Below are 14,501 nucleotides of genomic sequence, written 5' to 3'. Positions count from 1 at the left end.
ACATGAACCTACGGTGTCAGGAAAAAAAAGAACCAGCCATTTATCTGTCCTAATTTACGAGAAATCGTACAATGTACAATTGGTGATAGTTAAAGAAATGTCTTTTTTTCCCCAAAAACGTTACAGATCCAGTTGCGGCGTATTCAGATGAATCCGTTAAGGTGGGTTTCGGAGCTCTACATGATTTCTGTGATTTTCTGAAATCACACAGAGTCAATGGGGAGTGACACAGTATGGGGCTAATAGACACACAGAGCCTGCAATAGGTAACTGTGTTCGAACTATCAAAGAACCGTCAAACCTAGAGCTCTGAAACTTTATATACATGTTCTAGAGCTTAAGTCGACCGTGCATGATGAGTTATGTGGCTCTAGAAGGTCCTCAGGCCGAGAAACAGCCTTGTACATTTGCAATGACTTCAATTCATTTTGACCATCGCGAAAATGACGACATTTAGAAAAGTCCCAGAGGTACAAGACTAGGTGCATTGAAACCACCTCGGCCCATAGAGACGGACCCTAAAGTTTCTGTCCGATAGCTCGGCAGGGACCCCGTAGCATGCCCGGAAAAAGTGAATTTCCAGCACTAATTAAGGTCGCTGCTCGGGCTCCGAATGACCTATCGAGCCGAAACTTGGGATTCGGGGTCTCCTCAGAGCTAGGCCTACACATAATGTTGGAACTGGACCCGCAGCTAGAACGTAACTATGTGTTTTACGTTTTTATTATGGTTTAAACAGAAGGCGCTGTGAATTTTGGGCCTGCTATGAAATATGTGATAGTTGGCTTCTAAACGAGTTGGACAAAGTGGGTTTGGTGTCAGTTTGTATCAGTTTGGTGTCAGAATAATATTTTATTGACTGATGGACGCTGACTTGCTGGCTGACTTTTGTACATTTGCAATAGGTTTAAACAGTGATGAACAATCACCAAAATGACAGACTGAAATAAACACTAAAAGTGTTGGCAAATGGCATCACCGCAGTCTCTAGGCCGTGCCAACTTCAACGAGATGCCCAACTTGACTGTAGCTCACTCGGTCTGACCGCAGCGACCGTGCAAATCAGTAGGCCCAAAGTGAAGCCTGGCCTAAACTTCAGGTGCTTTTGGGTAACAGTGGCAGAACTGTTCGGGTTAGAAGCACAATTCAACCATAGGAACATTCCTAACGTCCTCCCGATCTGTGCAAGCCTAACCTTGACCGTGTGGCATTAACCCTTCATAGTGAAAACAGGGTGTTTTCATCTAACAGTTTACAATGACATCTCTCCCCATAGGAATACATTGCCTGCTGCCCTTATTTCAACCTGAAGCCTATGTGGGTTATGAATGTCATATGAAACTGTCTTCGATGACAATCCATCAGGCCACTATGAGGACGACCTGTGTTGATTCTAAGCTTCCTGGAGCAACCGGAAGTGGTTAAATTCACCCTAAATGTTTTTTGATATACCCAACCTGCAGTTTGTGAAAAACACTGCATTCAACCCTCTGAAAATCAGCCAGTTCTTTACGTAAATACTTGAAACTCGGGATTCTGTAAAAGCCTGCCCCAATGAGGATATGTGTTTACTTGCTGCTTCCTGTGCCAACCGGAAGTGCCTTAAAGTGGGGTCATAGGGGCTGTTTTGAAGGGTTAAAATGGTCACATCTTTTCAAACCCTCATATGTGTGATTAGGCAACCCTCATGAACTGTAAATCAGTCATTTTTCCCATCAGATATCCAAGAAAAACACACACACACACACACACACACACACACACACACACACACACACACACACACACACACACACACACACACACACACACACACACACACACACCAAGGATGGAGTAACACAGTGTGGGACTTACAGACACACAGAGCCTGCAATAGTTACCTGCGTTCAAACTATCAATGAATCGTCAAACCTAGAGCTCTGAAACTTTAGAAACCTGTTCTATAGCTTAAGTCGATAGTGCACGATGAGTTATGTGTGAACTGGACCCACAGATAGAATGTAACTACGTGTTTTACATTTTTATTGTGGTTTAAACAGAAGGCGCTGTGAATTTTCGGCCTGCTATGAAATATGTGATAGTTGGCTTCTAAACATGTTGGACTAAGTGGGTTTGGTGTCAGTATGTATCAGTTTGGTGTCAAAATGATATCTTATTGACTGATGGACGCTGACTTGCTGGCTGACTTTTGTCCATTTGCAATAAGTTTAAACAGTGATGAACCATCACCAAATTGACATGCAGAAATCAACACCAACGAGCGATGGAGAGGAACCACTATCACTGCCCAGTCTTCCCAAGTTCAACGGGCCAGTCAATTGGGAATTTCTGGAGTATATTAGAGCATGTCAAATTCATGACGGTAAATGCCCATTGAAAGACATTGCAAATGGACAGTACATTTGCAATGTTTTTAATGAGGGCTTTACCGTCACCAAATCGACATGATGAAATCAACACAAGTGATGGAGAGGAACCACTATCACTGCCCGGCCATCCCGAGTTCAACGGGCATGTCAATTGGGCATTTCTGCAGTATATTAGAGCATGTCAAATTCATGATGGTAAATGCCCATTGCAAGACATTGCAAATGGACAGCAGTGCACCTGGTGATTGGAACGGGTTACTAGGAGCACATTTTTTGAATGGTTTTTAATGCCTTTAGCGGGGTGCAAGGGGTCCACAGCTGGGTAGGGAGCACTCCCCACCCGAGCCCATCCAATAGGGGTCATTTTGGACGTTTTTCAAAAAATCTTTAAAAAAACAACAGTCCCACTTTTCTGTCATCAAACATGATAAATAGACTATCAAGGTTGATTCATGGCTTAACATAGTGATATATATATCATTTGGTCAGTATAAATGCCATTTGGACATGGTTCACAGACTTTTGGGTTCGTAAGCCAACTTCCTATGATCATATATGGCAAATGGACATAACATCCTGATTTGGCACTTTCAATACTTATGTATGGCATTTCGACATTTCTAATGCCATTTGGCAATGGTTCACTGACTTTTGACTTCCTATGGTCATATATTGCAAATGGACAAAACATACAGTGAGGGAAAAACGTATTTGATCCCCTGCTGATTTTGTACGTTTGCCCACTGACAAAGAAATGATCAGTCTATAATTTTAATGGTAGGTTTATTTGAACAGTGAGAGAAAGAATAACAACAAAAAATCCAGAAAAACGCATGCCAAAAGTTTTTTTAAATTAATTGCATTTTAAGGTCTGGAGACTGGCTAGGCCACTCCAGGACCTTAATGTGCTTCTTCTTGAGCCACTCCTTTGTTGCCTTGGCCGTGTGTTTTGGGTCATTGTCATGCTGGAATACCCATCCATGACCCATTTCCAATGCCCTGACTGAGGGAAGGAGGTTCTCACCCAAGATTTGACGGTACATGGCCCCGTCCATTGTCCCTTTGATGCGGTGAAGTTGTCCTGTCCCCTTAGCAGAAAAACACCCCCAAAGCATAATGTTTCCACCTCCATGTTTGACGGTGGGGATGGTGTTCTTGGTGTCATAGGCAGCATTCCTCCTCCTCCAAACATGGCGAGTTGAGTTGATGCCAAAGAGCTCCATTTTGGTCTCATCTGACCACAACACTTTCACCCAGTTGTCCTCTGAGTCATTCAGATTGTCAAACTTCAGACGGCATGCATTTGTGCTTTCTTGAGCAGGGGGACCTGCAGGATTTAGTCCTTCGCGGCGTAGTGCGTTACCAATTGTTTTCTTGGTGACTATGGTCCCAGCTGCCTTGAGATCATTGACAAGATCCTCCCGTGTAGTTCTGGGCTGATTCCTCACCGTTCTCATGATCATTGCAACTCCACAAGGTGAGATCTTGCATGGAGCCCTAAGCCGAGGGTGATTGACAGTTCTTTTGTGTTTTTTCCATTTGCGAATAATCGCACTAACTGTTGTCACTTTCTCACCAAGCTGCTTGGCGATGGTCTTGTAGCCCATTCCAGCCTTGTGTAGGTCTACAATCTTGTCCCTGACATTCTTGGAGAGCTCTTTGGTCTTGGCCATGGTGGAAAGTTTGGAATCTGATTGATTGATTGCTTCTGTGGACAGGTGTCTTTTATACAGGTAACAAGCTGAGATTAGGAGCACTCCCTTTAAGAGGGTGCTCCTAATTTCAGCTCGTTACCTGTATAAAAAGACACCTGGAATCCAGAAATCTTTCTGATTGAGAGGGGGTCAAATAATTATTTCCCTCATTAAAATGCAAATGAATTTATAACATTTTTGACATGCGGTATTCTGGAATTTTTTCTTGTTATTCTGTCTCTCACTGTTCAAATAAACCTACCATTAAAATTATAGACTGATAATTTCTTTGTCAGTGGGCAAACGTACAAAATCAGCAGGGGATCAAATACTTTTTTCCCTCACTGTAGGCCTTATGGACAAACTCAATAAAATAAGACAAATAGGTATGTTCATATCATTTGTTATATGTTTTATTGACAAAATAAATTGCAAAAGTTTGAAAAACGTCCAGAAAGCACTTTTCTTTTAGAAAGATTCAAAATTTGACCCTTGGGTCTTGACTTCATGTCCATTTGCAATATGAACATTTACGGTGGAGCGAACTCGCCATCTTTGGAATTTTTACTGTATGAGACTTGGCATTTGCCATATGCCAGTTGCTATAAGCTTTGAATCAATTGCTGTCCATTTGAGTGGTATTTGCGATTGTGTATATGTTTCGCCCAATGGCAATATGTTGCCATTCATTTTTGTTCAGTTCATGGTTGCCACTAAAAATGTCGTACTCATCACAGAAAATGTCGTACTGGAGAGAAGAGGACCAAAGCGCAGCGGGAATGTGGATACTCATGGTTTTAATTTAAAAAAAAGAGTAAAGCATCCACTTGACAAAACAATAAAGATGGCAACAGTTCTGCAGGCTATTAAACGCAGTGCAAAAACAACTACCCACAACCCCAAAGAAAAACACACACACCTATATAGGACTTCCAATCAAAGGCAACTCAACACACCTGCCTTCAATTGGAAGTCCCAATCACCAACAAACATTCACACACACAAAACTGCCACGTCCTGACCCCAAAACTAATACAATAGCTCAATCTGCTGTTCAGGACGTGACAATGGTGGTCTTCCCTTCTGGTTAAATAAAGGTTAAAAAGGTTATGAGGATCAAACTGTTTAATATTTGTGTTCCTTAAAGGGGCAATATGCAGTTGTTACATCTGTTTTTAGACTTTTAATTTAATGATATACTGTGGACCCATTGATTCTTGAAGAATATAACTTCTACATTCTCATTAGCTTAGTTTTTAACTATCAGCTTGTTTTATTCCACTGTGTAAACAATTTCATTTTAAATAGTTACATAACCTCAAAACATGGTAAAAACTATAATTTTGATATCATGAATGGTCAGTCCTTTCATCCATAGGTCTTCCATTTCTCCAGTCCCATCCCTGTTTACCATATCAGTGGTGGGGTGTTGGCTTTGTTATTGTTTGAACTACAGATTGCCCCTTTAAAGTGCTACAAATACTAATTTAGAATTTTAACACTGTGTAAATAAGCAGGGATCAAAGCACTGCACCTTTGAAGCTCTCTGGCTCCTTGGCGACCTCTATGGCGTAGTAAGCAGGGAAGATGCCGCAGGTGCCTGTACGCATGTTATAGCCTTCGTACCAGTAATCCTCTGCTTGTACCTCCACCAGTACAGGGTCATCCACCTCCAACTCCAGCTCATCATCATGGCGAGGAACAAACCTGTTGTCGTCACAGAAACAGGGACAAGCAGCCAGATATAACAACAAGTCAGATTTAGAACCTGTTCATGCTTACAGAGCCAATTTTTTTTAACTGTGTAACGTTCAAGTTTACACCTGTGTACTTTGGCTGGTAACAGATACAGAGCACTCAGCTTAGAAGATTCACAGATATACTGCTGAACTGCTTATAGTGGTCAAACACCATAGCTAAGAAATATTCCTGTACTTACAATGTCATGTGCTTGAATCATTTGGTTATCAGGATCAAACTGTTTAATATTTGTCTTCCTTAAAGGGGCAATCTGCAGTTGCTACATACATTTTTTTAAACTTTTGAGTTAATTATACAGTTGTATACCCATTGATTCTTGAAGAATATAACTTGTGTCATGAGCTTAGTTCAACTGTCGTACCCCATCAGAACCCAAAATATAAGTGTGTTTTAATCTATTGTTTTGCAAACAGAGGGTTGCATGACAGTACATGAAGGATCACTTGTCTTATACTGTTCAAATGTATGATGAAGTTACGAGTAATGGTAAAAGGCTCAACAAATTGAAAAAATTCTGTGGTAGTACTTCCATGAGTTTCACTGTATACACCAAACGACATGTATTGAGTTGGTTTTGCACATTCTGTGTCCAAATCAGTCAAACACTCAATATTTATTGAAAATGTTATTTCGTTTTTTAGCTTTCAGGGGGGGGGGGGTTGAATTTTTCAGAGATCCGTGACCTGCCAAATAACATACACTTATTTAATTGCTTTTATGACTCCAGACCTTACCGGCTTGGGGATTCAAACCAGCAACCTTTTGGTTACTGGCCCAATGCTTAGTTTAAAGATAATTAACATTAGATCATCATTATCTTAGCACAATTGCTGGATGTCTACAGGTACAGTAGACACGCTCCTCTCAAAAGCATGGACAAATACCTTCAAGCTACTCCAAAGCTAGGCGTTTGGCACTTTCTATGTATTTTTACCAGTGTATATATAAACTATAATATTTCAATTCTAGTTGTTTTAAATGCAATTATACACATTTCATTCATCTGCTGTAGGTGCAAGAAAAGGCTATGTGCAACCTCTCTCCACACAGCCAGCCAGCTGCGACAACAGGACAGCGCTTCAGTTCTGAGCTAGATAGCTGTCCAATATAGTTTGTGAGTGTACTGTGAGAATTTAGAAAATATAAATTACTATGTGGGACTATAAATTACCAACCAACCAGCTTTGGAATAGTTAGAAGGTATATTTCCCTGCTTTTGAGAGGAGCTGGTTACTGTACCTGGAGAATTCCAGCAATTGCGCTACGCTAACAATAAGCTAATGTCAATTACCTTCAAACTGCATGCAGAGACATAAAAATTATGTTGAGTTCATCAGACTAGGTAAGTAGAATAAAGAGCTACTGTAAATCCCCAAATCTCGCAGTATCCCTTTAAAAAGGAATAGTTTCACCATATTAAAATGAGAGTTCAGTTCACGTAACAGGGGTTGACCCTTACTTTACAATGATGGTGAAAACTATGAGAAATGTTGTGGTTAAGTGGATTGAAATCTTCCTAGAAGTCGGAAAAACCTGGCAAGTGACATGTTAAAATGCAGAATTTTGGCAATTTATGAAAAATGTATAGACTTGTCCATATGGTCTATATTAAAGAAAACTTAATTTTAATATACTGTAATAGTCTTTTAAAATGCAATATTTGTGCACAATTTCTACTTAACATATCAAAGGGACGCAAAATGTACTCTATTTGTGGAACGACGCAACTATACATAGGTTTTTCTGCTCTACTGATTCTAAGAGACCCATTTGGCCTGTCAAATCTATATGTCATGGAGCATAACTTACAAGTCACATTACTAAATGCTACAAAGCAGGGCTAAAGTGTAAATGGTCAATTACTTTAGTGATTAAGATCATCTGAGTAAGTATGACGGGTTAGAGGTCTTTGCTTAATCAGTGCTAGGATATAGTTATGGGTTCAATTCCCAGATCAGCTATATACTAAAAGTATGTGTTTAATAAGTATCTTTGTATAAATACCTGCCAAATTTCATTAGCAATAGTGCAGGTGACGTCAACGACAATGATGATGGTGACCAAGACAATGATGATGTGATGATGATAATAAAGATGTATCTCACCTGTAGACGGCTCTGTGACTCTGTTCCCTCTCTTCCCCATTTATGAGGCAGGAGAACAAGCCAAATGGCTCTGCACCTGGAGAAGTCGGGAGTAAAAGAGTTCATTTTATTCTGAAGTACTGTTTCCAAAGTATATCTAACAGAATACACACTGTACTTACAACAATCACTTTTTTTATTTATGCCTTATTTAATAAAAGGTATCCCGCAAGCGTCTACTCTGGGTTCCGTACTTTTTAATGTCTACAGTGCCTTCAGAAAGTATTCATATACCCTTGACTTATTCCACATTTTGTTGTGTGTACAGCCTGGATGAAATGTGATGTTCTCTTCCATCTACTCATAATACCCCATAATGACAAAGTGAAAAATATTTTGAAGACATTTTTGCAAATGTATTGAAAATTAAATGCATAAATATGTTGAATACATAAGTATTCACACCCCTGAGTCAAAACTTTGAAGCACCTTTGGCGGTGAATGCAGCTGTGAATCTTTTTGGATAAGTCTAAGAGCGTTGCACACATGGATTGTATAATATTTGCCCATTATTCTTTTTAAAATTCTTCAAGTTGATTGTTGGTCATTGGTCACAGCCATTTTCCAGTTTTGCCATAGAGTTTCAAGCCAATTTAATTAAAAACTGTAACTAGGCCACTCTGGTACATTCAATGGCATCTTGGTAAGCAACTACAGAGTAGATTTGGCTTTGTGTTTTAGGTTATTGTCCTGCTGAAAGGTGAATTAGTCTGCCAGTGTCTGTTGGAAAGCAGAATGAAACAGGTTTTCCTCTGCTTATAGCTGTTTTCCATTTATGTTTCCTTAAGCAATGGCTTTTTTCTGAAAACTCTTCCGTAAAGCCCAGCTCTGTGGAGTGTATGGCTTAAAGTGGTCCTATGGACAGATACTCCAATCTCAGCTGTGGAGCTTTGCAGCTCCTTCGGTGTTATCTTTGATCTCTTTGTTGCCTCTCTGATTAATGCCCTCCTTGCCTGGTCCGTGAGTTTTGATGGGCGGCCCTCTCTTGGCAGGTTTGTTGTGGCGCCATATTCGTTCCATTTTTTAATAATAGATTTAACGGTGCTCCGTGGGTTGTTCAAAGTTTAGGATATTTTTTTATAACCCAACCCTGATCTCTACTTCTCCACAACTTTGTCCCTGACCTGTTTGGAGAGCTCTTTGGTCTTCATGGTGAAATTATGCTTGGTGGTGCCCCTTGCTTAGTGGTGTTGCAGACTCTGGGGCCTTTCAGAACAGGTGTATACAGTTGAAGTCAGAAGTTTACATACACTTAGGTTGGAGTCATTAAAACTTGTTTTTTAACCACCACACATTTATTGTTAACAAACTATAGTTTTGGCAAGTCGGTTAGGACATCTACTTTGTGCATGACACAAATCATTTTTCCAACAATTGTTTACAGACAGATTATTTCACTTATAATTCACTGTATCACAATTCCAGTGGGTGAGAAGTTTACATACACTGAGTTGACTGTGCCTTTAAATAGCTTGGAAAATTCCAGAAATTATGTCATGGCTTTAGGAGCTTCTGATAGGCTAATTGACATCATTTGAGTCAATTGGAGTTGTTCCTGTGGATGTATTTCAAGGCCTACCTTCAAACTCAGTGCCTCTTTGCTTGACATCGTGGGAAAATCTAAAGAAATCAGCCAAGACCTCAGAAAACATTTGTAGACCTCCACAAGTCTGGTTCATCCTTGGGAGCAATTTCCAAACGCCTGAAGGTATCACGTTCATCTGTACAAACAATGGTACGCAAGTATAAACATCATGGGACAACACAGCCGTCATACCGCTCAGAAAGGAGACGCGTTCTGTCTCCTAGAGATGAATGTACTTTGGTGCGAAAAGTGCAAATCAATCCCAAAAAAACAGCAAAGGATCTTGTGATGATGCTATATCCACAGTAAAATGAGTCCTATATCGACATAACCTGAAAGGCCGCTCAGCAAGGAAGAAGCCACTGCTCCAAAACTGCCATAAAAAAGCCAGACTACGTTTTGCAACTGCACATTTGGACAAAGATTGTAATTTTTGGTGAAATGTCCTCTGGTCTGATGAAACAAAAACAGAACTGTTTGGCCATAATGACCGTCGTTATGTTTGGAGGAAAAAGGGGGAGGCTTGCAAGCTGAAGAATACTATCCCAACCGTGAAGCACAGGGGTGGCAGCATCATGTTGTGGGGGTGCTTTGCTGCAGGAGGGATTGGTTCACTTCACAAAATAGATGGCATCATGAGGAAGGACAATTATGTGGATATATTGAAGCAATATCTCAAGACATCAGTCAGGAAGTTAAAGCTTGGTCATTAATGGGTCTTCCAAATGGACAATGACCCCAAGCATACTTCCAAAGTTGTGGCAAAATGGCTTAAGGACAACAAAGTCAAGGTATTGGAGTGGCCATCACAAAGCCCTGATCTCAATCCTATATAAAATTTGTGGGCAGAACTGAAAAAGATTGTGCGAGCAAGGAGGCCTACAAACCTGACTCAGTTACACCAACTCTGTAAAGAGGAATGGGCCAAAATTCACCCAACTTATTGTGGGAGGCTTGTGGAAGGCTACCCAAAACGATTGGCCCAAGTTAGACAATTTAAAGGCAATGCTACCAAATAGTAATTGAGTATATGTAAACTTCTGACCCACTGGGAATGTGATGAAAGAAATAAAAGCTGAAATAAATAATTCTCTCTACTATTATTCTGACATTTCACATTCTTAAAATAAAGTGGTGATCCTACCTGACCTAAGACAGGGAATTTTTACTAGGATTAAATGTCAAGAATTGTGAAAAACTGAGTTTAAATGTATTTGGCTAAGGTGTATGTTAACTTCCAAATTCAACTGTATATACTGAGATCATGTGACACTTAGATTGCACACAGGTGGACTTCATTTAACTAATTATGTGACTTCTGAAGGTAATTGGTTGCACCAGATCTTTTTTAGGGGCTTCATAGCAAAGGGGTGAATACATATGCATACACCACTTTTCTGTTATTTATTTTTTTGAATTTTTTGAAACAAGTCATTTTTTTCATTTCACTTCACCAATTTCGACTATTTTGTTTTTGTCCATTACATGAAATCCAAATAAAAATCAATTTAAATTACAGGTTTTAATTCATCAAAATAGGAAAAACGCCAAGGGGATAAATACTTTTGCAAGGCACTGTATATAGACTTGAAATCACTGGCCACTTTTATAAATGGAACACTGGTCACTTTAATGATGTTTACACATCTTGCATTAGTCATTTCATATGTATATACTGTATTCTATTCTATTCTACTGTATCTTAGTCTATGCCGCTCTGACATTGCTCGTCAATATATTTATATATTCTTAATTCCATTCCTTTACTTAGATTTGTGTGTATTTAGGTATATATTTGGGAAATTGTTAGATATTACTTGTTAGATATTACTGCACTGCCGAAGCTAGAAACAAGCACTTCACTACACCCGCAATAACATCTGCTAAACACGTGTATGTGACAATACATTTGATTTGATTTGATAGCAAACTTCCTTTTATCAGGGGTGACAGGTTTTCTCTATGAAAAAGTAGGCTGGGCCTCTGACGTCAAATAGGTCGAAACATTGCATGCTGTTCATTTATAAAGCTCTTCCGCAAAAACTCCAGAATTACTCAAATTATTACTAACCTAAAGACGTACGAGATACCATACCCAGTCACAGGTATGGCCAAATATTGACATTTCTTCTGTCACCACAGATTTAGGTAAAACAGATTTTAGTTTCTTTGCACCTCATTTATGGAACAATCGTCAGAATACTCTGCAATTGGATGCATTGGTGCCTTTCGAACAATTCAGATTCACTGAGTAATGTTGTTGTTTTTTATGATTGTGTTTGCATTTTCTTTGTATATTTCCTATACTCCTATGCTGCCTAGATTGCCTAAGTGTTTGTCATTGAGTTCTCTTTTAAAAGAGACCTTGGTCTCAATGGTACTCCAGCCTGCCTAAAAAAAAGTTTAATTACAAAAATGCTGTAAATAGGATTTGGGTGCATCATATTTTCAAATATACTGAAATTCAATTCATGGTGATATCATGGTGGTTCTGATCCAAAAAACATTTAATTGTCCACAATTTCACTACTTTAGAAGAACCAGGGTTGCAGGTCAGCTGACTTTAAGGGGAATTTTACAGTTGCATGACAATATTGTTGCCATTCATACCTGAATTTCTGCACAGAATGCAGCTGTTATTTGAAATGTAATGCTTCCCTGAATATAAAGACATGATCTAGGCTTCCATCCAATTGGCGACAGATTTCCATGAGAATAGTCTAAAATATGCACATTTTCCCACCAGAGGTGTGTCTCCATCAAACTGACTTGTTGCGGATAAAATGATGTGCGTGATGATGTAGCGCACATAAAGTGTTTTGAGGCTTAATTTTCCATGTACTGAATGAAAATAAGTTTTATATGTTTCCATGGCATTTTCAACTCTACCAATAACTTGTCACAGAAACTGTTGTGATAAATAGCAAACTTGCCCAATCTGGTCTTCGCGCTTGGTCTAAATAACAGTTTGCTCATAAAGTGGACAGGGTGGGTTATATGTTGAGATATGGATACGAGCAATATCATTTGTAGTTGATAATTGGCAGCCAAGCATTGATCATCATATCACCAGCATTCAAATAAAACCCTAAATATTTATTGGAAATATGCATGAAGGTCATCATCATCCATCACTTAACCATTATGATCTTCATCATAATTGATTTAATCTGCCTATGTACTTTTAAAGATTTTCCACATCGTCGTGGTAGTACAGCGTAGCATAGTCTGTCATTGCGTGACTCCAAGTTTACTTCAATATGATGGTTTATTATGTCAATATATGCGCATAAAGGAGTTTCCACCGCTATTGTTGCATAATACATTTAACAGACGCTAAAAGATCCCACAACTTTAAGATCCCACCATTATGAAATTGTGCCACTTTTTTATACGGCATGACTTTACTCGCATAGAAACAATGGATGGAAACGTGATTATTGAGGCAACCAAGCAAATAAGATATACTGTGCATCTTTTGAGCAGAAGATAAAATCTTTATCCATGTTCAAGAGAGCAGTTTCATTGAATTCATTCATATTATATGATTTGGTCTATCCTTTTTTGCAATGTTGTGTGTGTCACGCTGGAAGTAAGAACATGTCTGACGTGTGGTGCGGTGGCGTGAATTACTGCATGTTGTTGTGAGTTGCTGGTACAATAAGGAATGATAGTGTCCTGAGTCAAAATCATCTCCAGCACCAGGGGTCTAATGAGCTAACATATGGAATTGTTTTAAGATGGTCATACCATGGATCATTTAGCTATTGGATTTTGAAATATATTTGATAAAATATTGAATTTGACCTTTACTACTATAGCCCATAGAAACACTTTGAATAACACATTCATGAATGGGAAAAAGACATAAGGAATCATAAGGAACAAGGTTTTAAAGTGTCTGTCCTATATCTAGGAGATAAAAGAAAGCTCAGGAAATATTAGTGTTTTTAAAAAAACGTATTTAACCCCTTATTTTTGTTGGCACAAAACTACCTCGGTAGTTCCATTCATTTGTATGGGTTACATTCAGATGAGCTCTGTGACACTTGTGGGGGTCGTAGAGCAAAACAGACACTACAGACCGTTCGGAAGCTACAGACGTTTTCTTGAGAAGCTCAGCCTCCGTCCACCGCAGATGCAGAAGGCTAACATAGGCAGATACGTAAAAAAAAATATATATTTTATTTGTCACATACACATGGTTTGCAGATGTTAATGCGAGTGTAGCGAAATGCTTGTGCTTCTAGTTCCGGCCATGCAGTAATATCTAACAAGTAATCTAACAATTTCACAACAACTACCTTATACACACAAGTGTAAAGGAATGAATAAGAATATGTACATAGAAATATATGGATGAGCGATGGCCGAACGGCATAGGCAAGATGCAGTAGATGTTATAGAGTACAGTATATACGTATTTTACATTTATGCAATTCAGCAGACGCTCTTATCCAGAGCGACTTACATATGAGATGAGTAATGTAGGGTATGTAAACATTATATAAAGCGGCATTGTTGGGTGGAAGTTGGATTGAGACCAATGGAGGCTCCTCAGAGGAGGAAGGGGAGGACCATCCTCAACAGTGAATTTCAGACAAATTTTTATACATTCAAAAAGTTATCCTTTTCAGATAAAACTATACTAAATATATTCACGTCACCAAATAATTTATTAATACACACTGTTTTGCAATGAAGGTCTACAGTAGCCTCAGCAGCACTCTGTAGGGTAGCACCACAGTATAGCTGGAGGACAGCTAGCTTCTGTCCTCCTCTGGGTACATTGACTTCAACACACAACCAAGGAGGCTCATGGTTCTCACCCCCTTCCATAGGCTTACACCATAATTATGACAACTTCCGGAGGACGCCCAGGACATCCTCCAACCTATCAGAGCTCTTGCAGCATGCACTGACATGTTGTCCACCCAATCGAAGG

General features: G+C 39.3%; 1 protein-coding gene across 1 annotated transcript in view; it reads right to left on the bottom strand.

Annotated features, from left to right (window-relative positions):
• The window catches only part of LOC106587053 (C-Jun-amino-terminal kinase-interacting protein 1), a 156,902-nt gene that overhangs the window by 28,931 nt on the left and 113,470 nt on the right, over positions 1-14,501 (bottom strand). The window contains exons 7-8 of the mRNA XM_082969338.1: positions 7,933-8,008; positions 5,601-5,773 (exon numbers count right to left, since the gene is read on the bottom strand). Coding sequence (XP_082825464.1) covers positions 5,601-5,773; positions 7,933-8,008 — 249 coding nt within the window. The remainder of the gene's footprint in view (positions 1-5,600; positions 5,774-7,932; positions 8,009-14,501) is intronic.

Source organism: Salmo salar, chromosome 26, assembly GCF_965601325.2.
Source record: "Salmo salar chromosome 26, fSalSal1, whole genome shotgun sequence".
In the NCBI taxonomy this organism is placed as follows: Eukaryota; Metazoa; Chordata; class Actinopteri; order Salmoniformes; family Salmonidae; genus Salmo; species Salmo salar.
Note: the sequence above shows the minus strand (reverse complement) of the source record. Positions and strands in the feature narration are given on the sequence as shown.